Below are 22,458 nucleotides of genomic sequence, written 5' to 3' on the forward strand. Positions count from 1 at the left end.
TAGCGATGAGCGAGACAGAGAGGGCACGCGCACACAGAGAGAGAGAGAGGACAGAGAGGGCACGCGCCACAGAGAGAGAGAGGGCACCCAGAGAGTGCACGCGCCACAGAGAGACAGGGGACAGAGAGGGCACGCGCCAATCAGAGAGAGAGAGAGAGAGACAGAGAGGGCACGCGCCACAGAGAGAGAGAGAAGACAGAGGGGCACGCGCCACAGAGAAGAGAGGACAGAGAGGGCACGCGCCACAGAGAGAGGGGGACAGAGAGGGCACGCGCCACAGAGAGAGAGGACAGAGAGGGCACGCGCCACAGAGAGAGGGGGACAGAGAGGGCACGCGCCACAGAGAGAGAGAGGGACAGAGAGGGCACGCGCCCACAGAGAGAGAGAGGACAGAGAGGGCACGCGCCACAGAGAGAGAGGGGGACAGAGAGGGCACGCGCCACAGAGAGAGAGAGGGGACAGAGAGGGCACGCGCCACAGAGAGAGAGGGGGACAGAGAGGGCACGCGCCACAGAGAGAGGAGGGACAGAGAGGGCACGCGCCACAGAGAGAGAGAGGGACAGAGAGGGCACGCGCCACAGAGAGAGAGAGACAGAGAGGGCACGCGCCACAGAGAGAGAGAGGGGGACAGAGAGGGCACGCGCCACAGAGAGAGAGGGACAGAGAGGGCACGCGCCACAGAGAGAGAGAGGGACAGAGAGGGCACGCGCCACAGAGAGAGAGGGGACAGAGAGGGCACGCGCCACAGAGAGAGAGAGGGACAGAGAGGGCACGCGCCACAGAGAGAGAGAGAGGACAGAGAGGGCACGCGCCACAGAGGAGAGAGGGACAGAGAGGGCACGCGCCACAGAGAGAGAGAGGGGACAGAGAGGGCACGCGCCACAGAGAGAGAGGGACAGAGAGGGCACGCGCCACAGAGAGAGAGGGACAGAGAGGGCACGCGCCACAGAGAGAGAGAGGACAGAGAGGGCACGCGCCACAGAGAGAGAGAGGGACAGAGAGGGCACGCGCCACAGAGAGAGAGAGGGACAGAGAGGGCACGCGCCACAGAGAGAGAGAGGGGACAGAGAGGGCACGCGCCACAGAGAGAGAGAGGGGACAGAGAGGGCACGCGCCACAGAGAGAGAGAGGGGACAGAGAGGGCACGCGCCACAGAGAGAGAGAGGGACAGAGAGGGCACGCGCCACAGAGAGAGAGAGGGACAGAGAGGGCACGCGCCACAGAGAGAGAGGGGACAGAGAGGGCACGCGCCACAGAGAGAGAGAGGGGACAGAGAGGGCACGCGCCACAGAGAGAGAGAGGGGACAGAGAGGGCACGCGCCACAGAGAGAGAGGGACAGAGAGGGCACGCGCCACAGAGAGAGAGGGGGACAGAGAGGGCACGCGCCACAGAGAGAGAGAGAGGGACAGAGAGGGCACGCGCCACAGAGAGAGAGGGGACAGAGAGGGCACGCGCCACAGAGAGAGAGAGGGGGACAGAGAGGGCACGCGCCACAGAGAGAGAGAGGGGACAGAGAGGGCACGCGCCACAGAGAGAGAGAGAGGGACAGAGAGGGCACGCGCCACAGAGAGAGAGAGAGGACAGAGAGGGCACGCGCCACAGAGAGAGAGAGAGGGACAGAGAGGGCACGCGCCACAGAGAGAGAGAGGGGACAGAGAGGGCACGCGCCACAGAGAGAGAGAGGGGACAGAGAGGGCACGCGCCACAGAGAGAGAGAGGGGGACAGAGAGGGCACGCGCCACAGAGAGAGAGAGAGGGACAGAGAGGGCACGCGCCACAGAGAGAGAGAGGGGGACAGAGAGGGCACGCGCCACAGAGAGAGAGAGGGGACAGAGAGGGCACGCGCCACAGAGAGAGAGAGGGGGACAGAGAGGGCACGCGCCACAGAGAGAGAGAGGGGACAGAGAGGGCACGCGCCACAGAGAGAGAGAGGGGGACAGAGAGGGCACGCGCCACAGAGAGAGAGAGAGGAGGACAGAGAGGGCACGCGCCACAGAGAGAGAGAGGGGGACAGAGAGGGCACGCGCCACAGAGAGAGAGAGAGGGACAGAGAGGGCACGCGCCACAGAGAGAGAGAGGGGACAGAGAGGGCACGCGCCACAGAGAGAGAGAGGGGACAGAGAGGGCACGCGCCACAGAGAGAGAGAGGGGGACAGAGAGGGCACGCGCCACAGAGAGAGAGGGACAGAGAGGGCACGCGCCACAGAGAGAGAGAGGGACAGAGAGGGCACGCGCCACAGAGAGAGAGAGGGACAGAGAGGGCACGCGCCACAGAGAGAGAGAGGGGACAGAGAGGGCACGCGCCACAGAGAGAGAGGGGGACAGAGAGGGCACGCGCCACAGAGAGAGAGAGGGGGACAGAGAGGGCACGCGCCACAGAGAGAGAGGGACAGAGAGGGCACGCGCCACAGAGAGAGACAGACAGAGAGGGCACGCGCCACAGAGAGAGAGGGGGACAGAGAGGGCACGCGCCACAGAGAGAGAGGGACAGAGAGGGCACGCGCCACAGAGAGAGGGGACAGAGAGGGCACGCGCCACAGAGAGAGGGGGACAGAGAGGGCACGCGCCACAGAGAGAGAGGGGACAGAGAGGGCACGCGCCACAGAGAGAGAGAGGGGACAGAGAGGGCACGCGCCACAGAGAGAGAGAGGGGACAGAGAGGGCACGCGCCACAGAGAGAGGGGGACAGAGAGGGCACGCGCCACAGAGAGAGAGGGACAGAGAGGGCACGCGCCACAGAGAGAGAGAGGGGACAGAGAGGGCACGCGCCACAGAGAGAGAGAGGACAGAGAGGGCACGCGCCACAGAGAGAGAGAGACAGAGAGGGCACGCGCCACAGAGAGAGGGGGACAGAGAGGGCACGCGCCACAGAGAGAGAGGGGACAGAGAGGGCACGCGCCACAGAGAGAGAAGGGGACAGAGAGGGCACGCGCCACAGAGAGAGAGGGGACAGAGAGGGCACGCGCCACAGAGAGAGAGAGGGACAGAGAGGGCACGCGCCACAGAGAGAGAGAGACAGAGAGGGCACGCGCCACAGAGAGAGAGAGGACAGAGAGGGCACGCGCCACAGAGAGAGGGGGACAGAGAGGGCACGCGCCACAGAGAGAGGGGACAGAGAGGGCACGCGCCACAGAGAGAGACGGGACAGAGAGGGCACGCGCCACAGAGAGAGAGAGGGACAGAGAGGGCACGCGCCACAGAGAGAGAGGGACAGAGAGGGCACGCGCCACAGAGAGAGAGAGGGGACAGAGAGGGCACGCGCCACAGAGAGAGGGGGACAGAGAGGGCACGCGCCACAGAGAGAGAGGGACAGAGAGGGCACGCGCCACAGAGAGAGAGAGGGGGACAGAGAGGGCACGCGCCACAGAGAGAGAGGGACAGAGAGGGCACGCGCCACAGAGAGAGAGAGGGACAGAGAGGGCACGCGCCACAGAGAGAGGGGGACAGAGAGGGCACGCGCCACAGAGAGAGAGAGGGGACAGAGAGGGCACGCGCCACAGAGAGAGAGGGACAGAGAGGGCACGCGCCACAGAGAGAGAGAGACAGAGAGGGCACGCGCCACAGAGAGAGAGAGGGACAGAGAGGGCACGCAGCCACAGAGAGAGAGGGACAGAGAGGGCACGCACCACAGAGAGAGAGAGGGACAAAGAGGGCACGCAGCCACAGAGAGAGAGGGACAGAGAGGGCACGCGCCACAGAGAGAGAGAGACAGAGAGGGCACGCGCCACAGAGAGAGAGAGGGACAGAGAGGGGCACGCAGCCACAGAGAGAGAGGGACAGAGAGGGCACGCGCCACAGAGAGAGAGAGAGAGAGAGAGGGCACGCGCCACAGAGAGAGAGAGGGACAGAGAGGGCACGCGCCACAGAGAGAGAGAGAGAGAGAGAGAGGGCACGCGCCACAGAGAGAGGGGGACAGAGAGGGCACGCGCCACAGAGAGAGAGGGGACAGAGAGGGCACGCGCCACAGAGAGAGACAGGGACAGAGAGGGCACGCGCCACAGAGAGAGAGAGGGGACAGAGAGGGCACGCGCCACAGAGAGAGAGAGGGGACAGAGAGGGCACGCGCCACAGAGAGAGAGAGAGAGAGAGGGCACGCGCCACAGAGAGAGAGAGACAGAGAGGGCACGCGCCACAGAGAGAGAGAGACAGAGAGGGCACGCGCCACAGAGAGAGAGAGGGACAGAGAGGGCACGCGCCACAGAGAGAGAGAGACAGAGAGGGCACGCGCCACAGAGAGAGAGGGACAGAGAGGGCACGCGCCACAGAGAGAGAGGGACAGAGAGGGCACGCGCCACAGAGAGAGAGGGGACAGAGAGGGCACGCGCCACAGAGAGAGACAGGGACAGAGAGGGCACGCGCCACAGAGAGAGAGAGGACAGAGAGGGCACGCACCACAGAGAGAGAGAGACAGAGAGGGCACGCGCCACAGAGAGAGAGGGAGACAGAGAGGGCACGCGCCACAGAGAGAGAGAGAGACAGAGAGGGCACGCGCCACAGAGAGAGAGAGGACAGAGAGGGCACGCGCCACAGAGAGAGAGAGGACAGAGAGGGCACGCGCCACAGAGAGAGAGAGACAGAGAGGGCACGCGCCACAGAGAGAGAGCAGGGACAGAGAGGGCACGCGCCACAGAGAGAGAGAGAGGGACAGAGAGGGCACGCGCCACAGAGAGAGAGAGACAGAGAGGGCACGCGCCACAGAGAGAGGGGGACAGAGAGGGCACGCGCCACAGAGAGAGAGGGACAGAGAGGGCACGCGCCACAGAGAGAGAGGGACAGAGAGGGCACGCGCCACAGAGAGAGAGGGACAGAGAGGGCACGCGCCACAGAGAGAGACAGGGACAGAGAGGGCACGCGCCACAGAGAGAGAGGGACAGAGAGGGCACGCGCCACAGAGAGAGAGGGACAGAGAGGGCACGCGCCACAGAGAGAGAGAGACAGAGAGGGCACGCGCCACAGAGAGAGAGAGACAGAGAGGGCACGCGCCACAGAGAGAGAGAGACAGAGAGGGCACGCGCCACAGAGAGAGAGAGAGAGAGAGGGCACGCGCCACAGAGAGAGAGGGGACAGAGAGGGCACGCGCCACAGAGAGAGAGGGACAGAGAGGGCACGCGCCACAGAGAGAGAGGGACAGAGAGGGCACGCGCCACAGAGAGAGAGAGAGAGAGAGAGGGCACGCGCCACAGAGAGAGAGAGGGGACAGAGAGGGCACGCGCCACAGAGAGAGAGAGGGGGACAGAGAGGGCACGCGCCACAGAGAGAGAGAGGGGACAGAGAGGGCACGCGCCACAGAGAGAGGGGGACAGAGAGGGCACGCGCCACAGAGAGAGAGAGGGGGACAGAGAGGGCACGCGCCACAGAGAGAGAGAGGGGACAGAGAGGGCACGCGCCACAGAGAGAGAGAGGGGGACAGAGAGGGCACGCGCCACAGAGAGAGAGAGGGGACAGAGAGGGCACGCGCCACAGAGAGAGAGAGGGGACAGAGAGGGCACGCGCCACAGAGAGAGAGAGAGGGACAGAGAGGGCACGCGCCACAGAGAGAGAGAGAGGACAGAGAGGGCACGCGCCACAGAGAGAGAGAGGGGACAGAGAGGGCACGCGCCACAGAGAGAGAGAGGGGGACAGAGAGGGCACGCGCCACAGAGAGAGAGAGGGGGACAGAGAGGGCACGCGCCACAGAGAGAGAGAGGGGGACAGAGAGGGCACGCGCCACAGAGAGAGAGAGGGGGACAGAGAGGGCACGCGCCACAGAGAGAGAGGGACAGAGAGGGCACGCGCCACAGAGAGAGAGGGGGACAGAGAGGGCACGCACCACAGAGAGAGAGAGAGGGACAGAGAGGGCACGCGCCACAGAGAGAGAGAGAGGACAGAGAGGGCACGCGCCACAGAGAGAGAGAGAGAGACAGAGAGGGCACGCGCCACAGAGAGAGAGAGGGGGACAGAGAGGGCACGCGCCACAGAGAGAGAGAGGGGACAGAGAGGGCACGCGCCACAGAGAGAGAGAGAGGGACAGAGAGGGCACGGCCACAGAGAGAGAGAGGGGACAGAGAGGGCACGCGCCACAGAGAGAGAGAGGGGGACAGAGAGGGCACGCGCCACAGAGAGAGAGAGGGGGACAGAGAGGGCACGCGCCACAGAGAGAGAGAGGGGGACAGAGAGGGCACGCGCCACAGAGAGAGAGAGAGGGACAGAGAGGGCACGCGCCACAGAGAGAGAGAGGGGGACAGAGAGGGCACGCGCCACAGAGAGAGAGAGGGGACAGAGAGGGCACGCGCCACAGAGAGAGAGAGGGGGACAGAGAGGGCACGCGCCACAGAGAGAGAGAGGGGACAGAGAGGGCACGCGCCACAGAGAGAGAGAGAGGGACAGAGAGGGCACGCGCCACAGAGAGAGAGAGGGGGACAGAGAGGGCACGCGCCACAGAGAGAGAGAGGGGACAGAGAGGGCACGCGCCACAGAGAGAGAGAGGGGGACAGAGAGGGCACGCGCCACAGAGAGAGAGAGGGACAGAGAGGGCACGCGCCACAGAGAGAGAGAGGGGGACAGAGAGGGCACGCGCCACAGAGAGAGAGAGGGGGACAGAGAGGGCACGCGCCACAGAGAGAGAGAGGGGAGACAGAGAGGGCACGCGCCACAGAGAGAGAGAGAGAGACAGAGAGGGCACGCGCCACAGAGAGAGAGAGGGGGACAGAGAGGGCACGCGCCACAGAGAGAGAGAGGGGGACAGAGAGGGCACGCGCCACAGAGAGAGAGAGAGGGGACAGAGAGGGCACGCGCCACAGAGAGAGAGAGAGGGACAGAGAGGGCACGCGCCACAGAGAGAGAGAGGGGGACAGAGAGGGCACGCGCCACAGAGAGAGAGAGGGGGACAGAGAGGGCACGCGCCACAGAGAGAGAGAGAGGGACAGAGAGGGCACGCGCCACAGAGAGAGAGAGAGGGACAGAGAGGGCACGCGCCACAGAGAGAGAGAGGGGGACAGAGAGGGCACGCGCCACAGAGAGAGAGAGGGGGACAGAGAGGGCACGCGCCACAGAGAGAGAGAGGGGGACAGAGAGGGCACGCGCCACAGAGAGAGAGAGAGGGACAGAGAGGGCACGCGCCACAGAGAGAGAGAGAGGGACAGAGAGGGCACGCGCCACAGAGAGAGAGAGGGGACAGAGAGGGCACGCGCCACAGAGAGAGAGAGGGGGACAGAGAGGGCACGCGCCACAGAGAGAGAGAGGGGGACAGAGAGGGGCACGCGCCACAGAGAGAGAGGGGACAGAGAGGGCACGCGCCACAGAGAGAGAGAGGGGGACAGAGAGGGCACGCGCCACAGAGAGAGAGGGACAGAGAGGGCACGCGCCACAGAGAGAGAGGACAGACAGAGAGGGCACGCGCCACAGAGAGAGGGGGACAGAGAGGGCACGCGCCACAGAGAGAGAGAGGGACAGAGAGGGCACGCGCCACAGAGAGAGAGGGACAGAGAGGGCACGCGCCACAGAGAGAGAGACAGACAGAGAGGGCACGCGCCACAGAGAGAGGGGGACAGAGAGGGCACGCGCCACAGAGAGAGGGGGACAGAGAGGGGACGCGCCACAGAGAGAGGGGGACAGAGAGGGCACGCGCCACAGAGAGAGGGGGACAGAGAGGGCACGCGCCACAGAGAGAGAGAGGGGGACAGAGAGGGCACGCGCCACAGAGAGAGAGAGGGGGACAGAGAGGGCACGCGCCACAGAGAGAGAGAGACAGAGAGGGCACGCGCCACAGAGAGAGAGAGACAGAGAGGGCACGCGCCACAGAGAGAGGGGGACAGAGAGGGCACGCGCCACAGAGAGAGGGGGACAGAGAGGGCACGCGCCACAGAGAGAGGGGGACAGAGAGGGCACGCGCCACAGAGAGAGAGAGACAGAGAGGGCACGCGCCACAGAGAGAGAGAGAGACAGAGAGGGCACGCGCCACAGAGAGAGAGAGACAGAGAGGGCACGCGCCACAGAGAGAGAGAGACAGAGAGGGCACGCGCCACAGAGAGAGGGGGACAGAGAGGGCACGCGCCACAGAGAGAGAGGGACAGAGAGGGCACGCGCCACAGAGAGAGAGGGACAGAGAGGGCACGCGCCACAGAGAGAGACAGGGACAGAGAGGGCACGCGCCACAGAGAGAGAGAGACAGAGAGGGCACGCGCCACAGAGAGAGAGAGAGACAGAGAGGGCACGCGCCACAGAGAGAGAGAGACAGAGAGGGCACGCGCCACAGAGAGAGAGAGACAGAGAGGGCACGCGCCACAGAGAGAGGGGGACAGAGAGGGCACGCGCCACAGAGAGAGAGGGACAGAGAGGGCACGCGCCACAGAGAGAGAGGGACAGAGAGGGCACGCGCCACAGAGAGAGAGAGGGGGACAGAGAGGGCACGCGCCACAGAGAGAGAGAGGGGGACAGAGAGGGCACGCGCCACAGAGAGAGAGAGAGGGACAGAGAGGGCACGCGCCACAGAGAGAGAGAGAGGGACAGAGAGGGCACGCGCCACAGAGAGAGAGAGGGGGACAGAGAGGGCACGCGCCACAGAGAGAGAGAGGGGGACAGAGAGGGCACGCGCCACAGAGAGAGAGAGGGGGACAGAGAGGGCACGCGCCACAGAGAGAGAGAGAGGGACAGAGAGGGCACGCGCCACAGAGAGAGAGAGAGGGACAGAGAGGGCACGCGCCACAGAGAGAGAGAGGGGGACAGAGAGGGCACGCGCCACAGAGAGAGAGAGGGGGACAGAGAGGGGCACGCGCCACAGAGAGAGAGAGGGGGACAGAGAGGGCACGCGCCACAGAGAGAGAGGGACAGAGAGGGCACGCGCCACAGAGAGAGAGAGGGGGACAGAGAGGGCACGCGCCACAGAGAGAGAGGGACAGAGAGGGCACGCGCCACAGAGAGAGAGACAGACAGAGAGGGCACGCGCCACAGAGAGAGGGGGACAGAGAGGGCACGCGCCACAGAGAGAGAGAGGGACAGAGAGGGCACGCGCCACAGAGAGAGAGGGACAGAGAGGGCACGCGCCACAGAGAGAGAGACAGACAGAGAGGGCACGCGCCACAGAGAGAGGGGGACAGAGAGGGCACGCGCCACAGAGAGAGGGGGACAGAGAGGGGACGCGCCACAGAGAGAGGGGGACAGAGAGGGCACGCGCCACAGAGAGAGGGGGACAGAGAGGGCACGCGCCACAGAGAGAGAGAGGGGGACAGAGAGGGCACGCGCCACAGAGAGAGAGAGGGGGGACAGAGAGGGCACGCGCCACAGAGAGAGAGAGACAGAGAGGGCACGCGCCACAGAGAGAGAGAGACAGAGAGGGCACGCGCCACAGAGAGAGGGGGACAGAGAGGGCACGCGCCACAGAGAGAGGGGGACAGAGAGGGCACGCGCCACAGAGAGAGGGGGACAGAGAGGGCACGCGCCACAGAGAGAGAGAGACAGAGAGGGCACGCGCCACAGAGAGAGAGAGAGACAGAGAGGGCACGCGCCACAGAGAGAGAGAGACAGAGAGGGCACGCGCCACAGAGAGAGAGAGACAGAGAGGGCACGCGCCACAGAGAGAGGGGGACAGAGAGGGCACGCGCCACAGAGAGAGAGGGACAGAGAGGGCACGCGCCACAGAGAGAGAGGGACAGAGAGGGCACGCGCCACAGAGAGAGACAGGGACAGAGAGGGGCACGCGCCACAGAGAGAGAGAGACAGAGAGGGCACGCGCCACAGAGAGAGAGAGAGACAGAGAGGGCACGCGCCACAGAGAGAGAGAGACAGAGAGGGCACGCGCCACAGAGAGAGAGAGACAGAGAGGGCACGCGCCACAGAGAGAGGGGGACAGAGAGGGCACGCGCCACAGAGAGAGAGGGACAGAGAGGGCACGCGCCACAGAGAGAGAGGGACAGAGAGGGCACGCGCCACAGAGAGAGAGAGGGGGACAGAGAGGGCACGCACCACAGAGAGAGAGAGAGGGACAGAGAGGGCACGCGCCACAGAGAGAGAGAGAGAGACAGAGAGGGCAACGCGCCACAGAGAGAGAGAGGGGGACAGAGAGGGCACGCGCCACAGAGAGAGAGAGGGGGACAGAGAGGGCACGCGCCACAGAGAGAGAGAGAGGGACAGAGAGGGCACGCGCCACAGAGAGAGAGAGAGGGACAGAGAGGGCACGCGCCACAGAGAGAGAGAGGGGGACAGAGAGGGCACGCGCCACAGAGAGAGAGAGGAGGACAGAGAGGGCACGCGCCACAGAGAGAGAGAGAGGGACAGAGAGGGCACGCGCCACAGAGAGAGAGAGAGGGACAGAGAGGGCACGCGCCACAGAGAGAGAGAGGGGGACAGAGAGGGCACGCGCCACAGAGAGAGAGAGGGGGACAGAGAGGGCACGCGCCACAGAGAGAGAGAGAGGGACAGAGAGGGCACGCGCCACAGAGAGAGGGGGACAGAGAGGGCACGCGCCACAGAGAGAGAGAGAGAGACAGAGAGGGCACGCGCCACAGAGAGAGAGAGAGAGACAGAGAGGGCACGCGCCACAGAGAGAGAGAGGGGGACAGAGAGGGCACGCGCCACAGAGAGAGAGAGAGGGACAGAGAGGGCACGCGCCACAGAGAGAGGGGGACAGAGAGGGCACGCGCCACAGAGAGAGAGGGACAGAGAGGGCACGCGCCACAGAGAGAGAGAGGGGGACAGAGAGGGCACGCGCCACAGAGAGAGAGAGGGGGACAGAGAGGGCACGCGCCACAGAGAGAGAGGGACAGAGAGGGCACGCGCCACAGAGAGAGGGGGACAGAGAGGGCACGCGCCACAGAGAGAGAGAGGGACAGAGAGGGCACGCGCCACAGAGAGAGAGGGACAGAGAGGGCACGCGCCACAGAGAGAGAGACAGACAGAGAGGGCACGCGCCACAGAGAGAGGGGGACAGAGAGGGCACGCGCCACAGAGAGAGAGAGACAGAGAGGGCACGCGCCACAGAGAGAGAGAGACAGAGAGGGCACGCGCCACAGAGAGAGGGGGACAGAGAGGGCACGCGCCACAGAGAGAGGGGGACAGAGAGGGCACGCGCCACAGAGAGAGAGAGGGGGACAGAGAGGGCACGCGCCACAGAGAGAGGGGGACAGAGAGGGCACGCGCCACAGAGAGAGAGGGGACAGAGAGGGCACACGCCACAGAGAGAGAGAGACAGAGAGGGCACGCGCCACAGAGAGAGACAGGGACAGAGAGGGCACGCGCCACAGAGAGAGAGGGACAGAGAGGGCACGCGCCACAGAGAGAGAGACAGACAGAGAGGGCACGCGCCACAGAGAGAGGGGGACAGAGAGGGCACGCGCCACAGAGAGAGAGAGACAGAGAGGGCACGCGCCACAGAGAGAGGGGGACAGAGAGGGCACGCGCCACAGAGAGAGGGGGACAGAGAGGGCACGCGCCACAGAGAGAGAGAGACAGAGAGGGCACGCGCCACAGAGAGAGAGAGACAGAGAGGACACGCGCCACAGAGAGAGAGAGAGGGACAGAGAGGGCACGCGCCACAGAGAGAGAGGGACAGAGAGGGCACGCGCCACAGAGAGAGGGGGACAGAGAGGGCACGCGCCACAGAGAGAGGGGGACAGAGAGGGCACGCGCCACAGAGAGAGAGAGGGGGACAGAGAGGGCACGCGCCACAGAGAGAGGGGGACAGAGAGGGCACGCGCCACAGAGAGAGAGGGACAGAGAGGGCACGCGCCACAGAGAGAGGGGGACAGAGAGGGCACGCGCCACAGAGAGAGAGGGACAGAGAGGGCACGCGCCACAGAGAGAGGGGGACAGAGAGGGCACGCGCCACAGAGAGAGAGAGGGGGACAGAGAGGGCACGCGCCACAGAGAGAGGGGGACAGAGAGGGCACGCGCCACAGAGAGAGAGGGACAGAGAGGGCACGCGCCACAGAGAGAGAGAGACAGAGAGGGCACGCGCCACAGAGAGAGAGAGACAGAGAGGGCACGCGCCACAGAGAGAGAGAGGGGGACAGAGAGGGCACGCGCCACAGAGAGAGGGGGACAGAGAGGGCACGCGCCACAGAGAGAGAGAGGGACAGAGAGGGCACGCGCCACAGAGAGACAGGGACAGAGAGGGCACGCGCCACAGAGAGAGAGACAGAGAGGGCACGCGCCACAGAGAGAGAGGGACAGAACGGGCACGCGCCACAGAGAGAGAGAGGGACAGAGAGGGCACGCGCCACAGAGAGAGAGGGACAGAGAGGGCACGCGCCACAGAGAGAGAGAGGGACAGAGAGGGCACGCGCCACAGAGAGAGAGAGGGACAGAGAGGGCACGCGCCACAGAGAGAGAGAGACAGAGAGGGCACGCGCCACAGAGAGAGAGAGACAGAGAGGGCACGCGCCACAGAGAGTGTGGGGGGGGGACGTGCGACAGAGAGTGAGAGAGAGAGACCGAGAGAAGCGCTCGCTGGAGACGGAGACTGAGCCAGAGCGAGAGAGGCAGAGCCAGAGAAGGGCTGAGGTTGGAAGGGACCTTTAAAGATCATCTAGTCCAACCCCCCTGCTCAAGTAGGGTCACCTAGAGCACATTGCCCAGGACCCTGTCCAGACGGCTTTTGAATATGTCCAAGGATGGAGGCTGCACAACCTCTCTGGGCAACCTGTTCCAGTGCCCTGTCACCCTCGCAGTGAAGAAGTTTTTCCTCATGTTCAGATGGAACTTCCTGTGTTGCAGTTTGTGCCCGTTGCCTCGCGTCCTGTCACTGGGCACCACTGAAACGAGCCTGGCCCTATCCTCTTGACACCCTCCCTTCAGATACTTGTACATGGTGATAAGATCCCCGCCTCAGGCTTCTCTTCTGCAGGCTGAAGAATCCCAGCCCTCTCAGCCTTTCCTCATATGAGAGATGCTCCAGCCCCTTCACTATCTTAGCAGCCCTCCGCTGGACTCACTCCAGTAGCTCCATGTCTCTCTTGTACTGGGCAGCCCAGAACTGCACACAGTAGTGCAGATGTGGCCTCAGCAGGGCTGAGTAGAGGGGGAGCATCACCTCCCTCCACCTGCTGGCAACGCTCTTCCTAATGCAGCCCAGGATACCATTGGCCTTCTTGGCCACAAGGCCACATTGCTGCCTCATGATCAGCTTGTTGTTGTCCAGGACTCCCAGGTCCTTTTCCGCAGAGCTGCTTTCCAGCAGGTCAGCCCCCAACCTGTACTGGTGCATGGGGTTATTCCTCCCTAGGAGTTAGGACCCTGCACTTCCCTTTGTTGAACTTCAGGAGGTTCCTCCCTGCCCATCTCTCCAGCCTGCTGAGGTCCTTCTGAATGGCAGCACAGCCCTCTGGTCTACCAGGGTTAGGGTTAGACCCACTTTAGATTTGGCTATCGTGAGTAATGAGGATTTAACTTAAATTAAGGGTTAAATAAATAAAAAAATTCAATTTTAAAAGTGCAGAAATTGAATAATATGGGGAAATAGTTAAGTGAAATAAACTGGAGCCAAAGGCTCAGCTTAAGATGGAGAAGCCTTAGGATTTCTTACAATCACAGATGCAACAACTACCCAAAATTTACCTCAAAGAAGTGGAAACACTGTCAGGGAAAAATTAAATCCATATTTAATAGAATAAAATCTAGAATATTGGAAGAACTACAGGGACCAGAAAAAGAAATTGATCAATGAAATCTATCGTAAATTAGAAATCAGAAATGATAAGGATAAAATGAGAACTGTCAAAAATAATTAAAAAATAAGAAACAGTTTTTTTAAACTATATAACTGAAAACAAGCCACAAGAAAACAGTAAGCAGACTACCTTCAATTTCAGCTCTATCCAAACGCAATCCAAAAACTAAGTTTAATTTTGTAGAAGAAGCATGATACCGGGGGGGGGGGGGGGGGGGGAAGGCTGCAAGCTAAGAAAAGAGTGCCAGGAAATAGAAATTATTGCTGCTAACACAGGAGAAAACCTGAAAGAGCTCAATACACTCACCTGCAGGGACAATATAATCAATATCCAAGAATTATGAATGAAATGACTTGTGAAACTGCAAGTCCAACCAGCAAGGACTTTTAATTGACTTGTTTAATTGGGTGGCAGGTTATGACTAAAAAAAAGCTAGCATTTTCTTGAAGTCAAGGAGGGAAAATAATCTGAGCAACCAACCAATTAGTCTGTTCAATCTCAACAGTGAACAAAGCTCTATGATAAATATTCAAGGATGCAAATAATTAAAATGGAAGTAAATGAAAAAGAGTTTAAAAAGGTGAGATCAGGATTAATCTAAAATATCCTTCTTTGATAAGATAAATAATTTTTTGAAACAAAGGAAGTACATAGATTTGTCTGAGACTTTGAAGATCAGTCTTGGGACCAACCTTGCTTAACATTTTCATTACCGAATTTGACTCTGAAACCAGAAAGGCATGAATAAAACTTGTGAATAACAAAGGCCAGAAGACAAATGCAGAGTTTACAGAATCCTCTGGAAGTTATTTCATTCATCCCCCTCTAGTGAATGAGGACAAGCAGTATAAAAATTGAAAAGGTTTGGAATATCACCATGGAAGAATAGGTTGATTTGAGGAGGATGAACAGAATTGAATTTAATACTGCAAAATATAAGGTGATATACTTCATGATCAGTAATTGTTTCTTAGTCTCCAGATGCTGTATTCCGGTTTAAGAAGAAGAAGAAACCCTCCAGGTAGAAGGTGCAATCTGATTCACAAACTTGGCTCATTTGGTGGGTGGGCTAATGCCAGGACAGGCAGATCCCAATGGCTTCCCTGAGCTTCTGCTGCCAGTCATCTAACTCTGAGTAAATCAGTCTATATTTAAAAAGGCCAAAAAATCAACCCTTCAAAAAGTAAACAAACAAAGAGTTGTCAGCCATTTTAATTTATCAAACCAGCTCAACAGAAGGCCAGATGAGCACCGGTGCAGGACAAGGCAGACAGGAGGAGGACAGGGTTACCTTAGATAGAACACAAAGCTGCCATCGCAAGTCACTGCAGACTAACCTTAGCTCCCAGTACAGCATGACTATGAAAAGGATGAGAGTGACCCACCGACAGATAAGGAAAGTTATTGTCAATGAAGATTAAGAAAGAAAGAAAGAAAAAGAAAGAAAGAAAAACAATACTACAGTAGAATGAAATCTTCTCTGAAATAGGCATTCTCATTTGCATCGAAGATGTGCCAGAAAGAGCATTCAGACAGGAAAAGTGAAGAGAAAAGCTAGTAAGGTGATCAAGGGAACAGAAGGTCTTTTCAAACATAAGGAGACGAAGGAGGCAGTGTTTTGCTTCTTTAATGTAGTAAATGAAGTAATGGTATGAATTTCCATAAACAGACAGCTTCAGAGAGCTTGCGTAACTGGAGTGCTGCCATGGATGGATACAAGCTCTTAAGGAAGGACAGGCAGGAAAGACAGGGTGGGTGATGCATCAACAGCAAGCTGAACACAGGTCAGCACTATGCCTTTGCAGAATGAGGGCTGGCCGCATACTGAGCTGCTAGAGGGCAGCCAGCAGGTCCAGGAAAGCAATCCTTCTCCTCTCTGGCACTTATGAAACTACATTTGGAGTGCTGTGTCCAGTTTGGGGCTCCCCAGTAGAAGAATGATACTAACAAACTGTAGCAAGTGCAGTGGAGGACCATCAAGATCAAACGACCCTAGGGGGCTGGAGCACATGAGGTATGAAAAGAAGCTCAAAAAACCCTGCTTGTTCAGCCTGGAGAAGAGGAAGCTGGGTAGGGTGGGGAGGGAAATTAATTTCTGTCTCCAGCTACCTGGGGGGGGGGGGGGGGTGGTTACAGAGAGCATGAGGTCAGACTCTTCTCAGAGGTGAGAGGTAACAGCCACAAGTTGCAGCAAAGGAAATTCTGATAAAATATATGGAGAAAACTCTTCACAGCAGTGGTGGTCAGACACTAAAAGAGGTTGTCCACAGAGACCACAGAATCTCCATTTCTGGAGACATTCAAAACTCAGCTGGACCGAGCCTGAGCAACCTGATACAACTTCATAAGGTGGCCCTGTTTTGCATGGAGGACTGGAGCAGATGACCTCCAGAGGTCTCATCTAGCCTAAATGGTTCTATTCAAATAGTTGGAGGGAGGAAGGGGAGGAGAAGGATAATTCTTATTAAGTTAAAGAGCAAAAGTTGACCAAAAAGTCCCCAGAATAGGTATAGCCTGGCCTTGGAGCCTGGAATTTCAGACAGTTTCTATATATCAGGGTAGGAAGTTTACGCAACAGCATAACAGTCCTGGAGGACTAACAGGGACATGAAATTCGATTAGCTTTCAGAACTTAAAATATTTATTGATAGGACTCTGCAGGGTGACCATCTGCAACTTGAGTAGACTCCCAAGTTCCAAGGGACCTCAATATGTCGCTCTCATGGCAGCTTTCTTTGGAGGAAACAAAACACTACCTCCTTCCTACCCTTCTACTTCCCTTGCTCACCCTCAATGCTCAGTCTTCTGTCCGCTCCACTGCTGGTGCAACATTCCACCCAGCCACCACTAGTTACCTGTGTCTCAAGCAGAGGGTGTGACAGGGGCACTGCTGCAAAGGTCTTGTATGCTTGCTTGACATTGATTGGGATCTCGTCAGGAGAGGGGGGTGAAGGTGGCTTTGGCTACAGGGATAAAGATAAAATGTAAAAATAACCACAGATGTCATAAAAAAAAAAAGAGAGAACATGGGGGAAACACAGCACAATCATCAGCCTGCAAAGCCTGAAGAATGGAATATGTAAGGGACAGTTCCTGAAGCCTTGCGAGGTTGTGAGCAGCCTTGTGAGCAGCATATTGTTTGCATGCTATACAGAGCAGCACATGCATCTCCAAAGTACTCAAACACCTGTTTTTTTGCTTGGATAGAGGAGGAATGACAGTTCTGGTGGTACAGATCATCAATGACCTGACCAGAATTTTGTGGTTGACCTCCTGGTGAAGGGGCCACATTGCTGTCCTGTTCCTCAAGGATTTTTTCCCCATTCAACCAGCATGTATCTTGAATCAATGAACTTTGGGGCTGGAATAGGGGAGCTCTTGATACTTTACTCTGATCCCTACTTAGGGCTGAACAAGGCAGATTTAAGTTAATACAGCATGAAAGATAAGCCTCATCTGGCCATTTCTGATAGAGGGATCTTCCTCATGGGAAGGGATCTATCAGTCTCATTCCATTTCTGTTTTTGCAGGAGCTAGTATACTTCTGTTTATAAAACTACCAGCATGTACGTCTACACATTTCAAGGCTAATGATCACAGCCTCCTAAACCAAAGCAACATCCCATTCAGGGTTCTATAATCTGGAGAAAACTTATCTGTGACCTCAAATTTTCCCTTCACAGAATTTCACTTATTCAGAGAAACATCTGATGAGGTCCAAGAGGACCTTCCTACTACTTGTCACTTATCCGTGCTGCTCTTTTCCTCCCCTGTCTTTCCTGTGATCCCCCCGCCCCCATCACATCCAGCAAGGAAGAAGAGTTGGGATGACCTGCTCTAAGCATCACAAAAATGAATGGCGGCAGGGGGGAATGACACCATCGCCTTCCTTTCTACTTCAAACCAAATCCCCTTTAGTTACTTCAGTTACTGTCTCAGTCTCTGGTGCTTGCAGTTCTTCTTCCTGGAAAAAGGCTAAATTGTGTTGTTTGATGATGTTCCCTTGTGCCTAGACTGAAGAGCAGCACATCAAGATTAGAAGAGAGATTCTAAAATATGTGAATTTTGGCCAATTATATGGATCAGATACAGCTGTTTGTCTGTTTTTTCCTACAAATCAGGTCTCTAATTTGGTACTGCATCATACAGACATCAAGAAAAAGGGAAGGGCTACATTGCAGGTATACAAGTCTTCTGACATGGCAATTCTTACCAAGGCAAAGACCGAAATACCTGAATCTTTCTCTCCCACCCACTTACAGCCCTGAGCACATGAATCTTTCAAAAAACCCAATAATTTTGCAAATCACAAAACTTGATACCAGCAAGATGGTATTGGCTTTTGCTCCAAGATGCAAGACTGATACACAAAAGTTCTGAAAGTTTTATGCATCAGAATGCAGCACCTCATCTACAAATAAGGATCTAAAACTGTAACTGCTCGGCAGATTTCAGCCACAGTCCATCTTCAACAATGCAAACTTCTTGAATGGGTAAGTGAAGACACAAGGCAGGCTGGTGAGGCTCATCCCCGTTAGAAAACGGAATGGGATGCACTGACCATGACTCTGCTTGTCAGGAGCATGGCTTCTTAACTGAGGCATCCAGCCTGATGCAAAACCAAGAACAGCCTTCGGTAAGGCATGTGATCTTTAACCTACAGGGAAGGTGTGTTCAGCCTACCCACCAGAAAAAGTGGCACTGTAGCAGCCTAGGACAAACAGACGTAGCTTAGCAAGAAGGAACTGCAGGCCACTTACAGAGCTCTGGATATTGAAGCACGGCTCATGTTGCTGGAAGGGATTGGGGCTGTCCCCGTCCTCCAAATTACGTGAGGCAGCGTTCTGTCGCACTCGGGAGAGAGGCTGAATGACACCTGGCTTGGTCTGCTTGTGCCAATACCACACAACAGGGGGAAGGGCAGAGGAAGAGAAGAGAGGCAAAGAAGAGAAATGTGCAGTTAGGGCAGCAAGATGGCTCTGACATGCAAGTGAATACGGCAAATCCATGCACTTGAGCTCAATTCCTCAGCTGTGCTGCTGACTCCATCTACCAGCCTGGGAGCGAGAGCTACTAAAGCTAAAAGCAGGCAATGCCTCTGGTGAAAGTATTTTGGACAGGCAGAGAGATTCGGACTAGTTAGGGTAAAGATGGGGCCCAGTGGCTAAGCCCAGGACACAAGAATCTGCCGTAACAGCAGGCACCTGCAAGGGTCAGAGGGAAATGGCATGAATACGTCAGAGTTCAGGAGAATGCAAGCATCACGAATGGGAGATGCAGTTGGGAAACACCAGCCAGGAGCAGGTACTGGTAGAAGCCCGGGGTGCAACTGAACTGAGCTCCAACTAGGGCTCCAGTTAGAAATGCAAACACAGGCAGGAGCGAGGAGCAGAGACAAGTGTCTGAGGTTTGACCTAGATGCCATCACTGTTGGATGTTGCGTGGAAGCGAACAAAACACCAGATACGAGAGAGAGTGGAGGCAGGAATTGAGCGAGCCAGCAAAAACTACATGAGTGAAAGCTGCAAGTGTAAACAGGAATAAAAGCCGCAAAACTACTTGCATCAAGTTTTCAAATCAGGAAAATTTAAGGCTTAGTGCATTTGTACAAACTTCAGATACAGTGGTGGGTTAAAGACGAGAGTACCAGAGCCAACAGTGAGGCTTGCAGGGCTGGAAGTGAGCACACACAGATGGAGGAGGCAAGCTCTAAAGCACAGCGACACTACAGTAAGGTCTCATGGCAGATGTACTTACTGATTTGCTGTCATCCTGCGATGCAATGAAATTAATGGAAGCCTGAAAACAGGAATAAGGGTAAATTTGGAGTCCATACAGAAACTCTTTATTTCACCCTGCTCCATATAAAAACAGACATAAAAACTCCCAAACTGACCACCTGCCCCTGCCTCATACAGGAAAAAGCCTGGAAGTCCCACACCACCCTCCCCCCCCCCCCCCCCGCCTTATTCTTCACATGGGGAGCAGTGCAGAGCCTCCCACACGAACAGCTTCTCCCAGTTCCTCCTGCTGTGCGAGGAGACACGCACGACTCCGTGCAGGTTTGGGCACGGACTGCTCCCCCCGCTCCCTTTCTGCTCCAGCTCAACCGATCCTGGCCCTTGTCTATATCCCCTGCCCCTGCGCTCGCTACTGAGCTTGAGCAAAGCCGTCAGCACCGCAGCTTCTCCGCCAGGAAGCATTCGCAGATGCCGTCTCAGCAGCAGCCAGCAGGGAACAGCCTCCGGCGTGGACCCGCTGCCCCGAGAGCCGCTCTCCACTGCGCACCAAGCCCAAGCACGCACCAGCACGCACCAAGCCCAAGAGCCGGAAAGCGCGGAGCTGCAGGAAGGGGCTAAGAGCAGCGGTGCCAGGCGAGAGCAGCACGGAGCAGCGGCGCACACCGCGCGCCAAGAGGCACTTACGAAGCGGGTCTCCCTGCCTGACAGGTGAGCAGGCCGAGGGGCTGCAGGCGCCTGGAGAGGGGCAACGCCGGGGAGAATCAGAAAGAAAAACAAAAGAGACCAGGTTTCCTACGTGAGAGGCTGAGACAGGCGCCTTCTCCCCACTGCAGTCATCGCAGTTTCCCCAGGTGCCCAGAGCTGTCCACGTCCGCACGCGGCTCCTCACTGCCCGCCACGAAGACGACCCCTCTGCACGCACGTGTGCACACGCACAACCCCATCACGGAACGGCTCCTTCCCTCCACCCCTGCCTGCTTCATCCCCCCACCAAAAGCTCACAGAACCCAAGACCAGGCAAGATCATCATCAGGACAAAAGATCTGATTTCTCTGAAAAATTCTTTCAAAGCTCCGAGAGTTCTGAAATAAGCCTATAAATCCTGTAAGGACTACAAGAAGTCATATTCACAGAATTTACTTTAAAAATAAATGGAGACAGAGAATTAGTGATCCAATTCCTTGAAATTTCTACTCTGGAGCAACAACTTGAAGGTCAGTCTCCTGGATCTCCAGAAAATGGACTAGCTGCAAGGCTAGTGATTATCTTATGTCCTTCGGTATCTTCTGTTGGACCTGTTCCATTTCGTATAAAGCTCATTGTGCAGAGAGAACTAAATCTACCAAATATAACCTTACCTGACACATAGGAGACTGCCATTCAAGGCTCTGATCAAAAAAGTATTAAATAACGTAAATGTGACAGAAGGCTCATGTACAGAATGCTGGACTGAGGATGCCATTAGCAAGTCTAACAAAATGCCTTTAAGAACAAGTGCCAAAGTCACTAATTTATAACAGCCATAGACCAAGCAAGGGGAGAAGACTATCAAAAGTGATACACAGACTAGATCTCAGAAATGGAGATCTCAAAGCAGTGAGCAATATTGCTAAAGACCTTAAAAGGTTAAAATAAAGGAAAAAGTCATGAGATTGGCTGTAAGTATTTTAAGAAATTGATAGAATCTCACATGGCATACACATTTCTGAACACAGAATTAAAACTGAAAAGCAAGAAAAAAAATATTATACATGTTGTATTGTATACATTATTCAACGGGTTTCTTAAGCTACAGAATCTAAACTGACAGAATGGACTATAAATTACAGCAAGTGCTACATAACAGGGAATTTGAGACATCCAACTTAGAATTGGAAAGGCAAATGCCTGCATCCCTGCATCTGCAAAACTGCCACGAGGATGCTCCAAACTCCACAGAATGCACTAGTGAAGCTTTTTCTGTTCTTCTCAGAGTCCAAGGAGGAGCAAGTAAACAGTTTCATCTGAGAAGTTTCTGCAATCAGAGCAGTGACTGCTACTAGAAGACAAACCCTCACCGTTGCCACAGGAAGTTGGACAACGACAAACCACTAGACCCTCTGACGCCAAACAGAATTTGTCATCAAGCAAGCCTATCCTGAGCTAGAAGAGCCGATGATGGCATTAGCTACAGAGCAGCCAATTGCAAGGACATGCCACTGAACCTCCAATGCCAAAACAAAGATAAGCAAATAACTTCAGGGATATCATGAAAGCTGCCTATGACAAGTTGGAACAAGGGAAATTCCAATCAGATAGTATCCAAAACAAAAAAACCCCACCATAATGAGGGTACTCAAGTGTTGGGGTCCCAGAGAGGTGTGGGCTCTCCATCCCTGGAGGTACTCAAAATTTGACTGGATGTGGCCTTGGGCAGCTTGATCTAAATCCAATTGGACCTGCTCCGAGAGGGGGCACAGACCAGAGGTCCCTTCCAGCCTAAATCATTCTATGAACAGCTATAGGGCTATCCTTGGGGACCTGTGCTTCCTTTTCAGCTGAGAACTGAGGACCTTTAAAGACAAAGCAAATGAAGATCTAGATCTCTTCCCTTTGTAGACAGAGGAGTAGCATCCCCACTGCACGAACACTTTGGATAAAAGAACCTAACTGCAAAGACAATTGCCATGTGTGCTGAAAGGAAAATTTACAAACACCCAAAGATAAACCTCTGATCAACATGCAACTGCTGCCAGAAAAGCAAGTAAGTAAACATAAGCAGCTGGAACAGAAAGTATTGAAATAGTATTACTATGCTATATTACTATATATATATATATATTACTATACTCTGCATATTACTGTAGTGTCTTCTCACAATCTTATTATGTGTTTGCTATTCGCTCAAACTCCAAGGATCCCAGAATTGAGGGAGATGCAAGATAGGCCAAGGAAGCGCTCCTGTGGTATAAGATGGGCTGAGCTCTTGCTCACTACAGCTCCCTTCTATTCCCTGCTCCCAGCCACATGGTCCTGACCCTTCTCCTGACATCAGTGTGAATGCTCACCTCACCCCAAGACGACCCAATTCAGTTCA

General features: G+C 56.5%; 1 protein-coding gene across 3 annotated transcripts in view; it reads right to left on the bottom strand.

Annotated features, from left to right (window-relative positions):
• Positions 1-22,458, bottom strand: part of SCRIB (scribble planar cell polarity protein) — a 158,918-nt gene that overhangs the window by 39,486 nt on the left and 96,974 nt on the right. For 2 of the 3 annotated variants that reach the window (XM_067290034.1, XM_067290033.1), the window contains 4 exons: positions 20,067-20,117; positions 19,399-19,440; positions 18,402-18,527; positions 16,497-16,604 (listed from right to left, as the gene is read on the bottom strand). In XM_067290034.1, coding sequence (XP_067146135.1) covers positions 16,497-16,604; positions 18,402-18,527; positions 19,399-19,440; positions 20,067-20,117 — 327 coding nt within the window. The remainder of the gene's footprint in view (positions 1-16,496; positions 16,605-18,401; positions 18,528-19,398; positions 19,441-20,066; positions 20,118-22,458) is intronic. The other variant, XM_067290035.1, reaches the window with a different exon arrangement.

Source organism: Apteryx mantelli, chromosome 2, assembly GCF_036417845.1.
Source record: "Apteryx mantelli isolate bAptMan1 chromosome 2, bAptMan1.hap1, whole genome shotgun sequence".
In the NCBI taxonomy this organism is placed as follows: Eukaryota; Metazoa; Chordata; class Aves; order Apterygiformes; family Apterygidae; genus Apteryx; species Apteryx mantelli.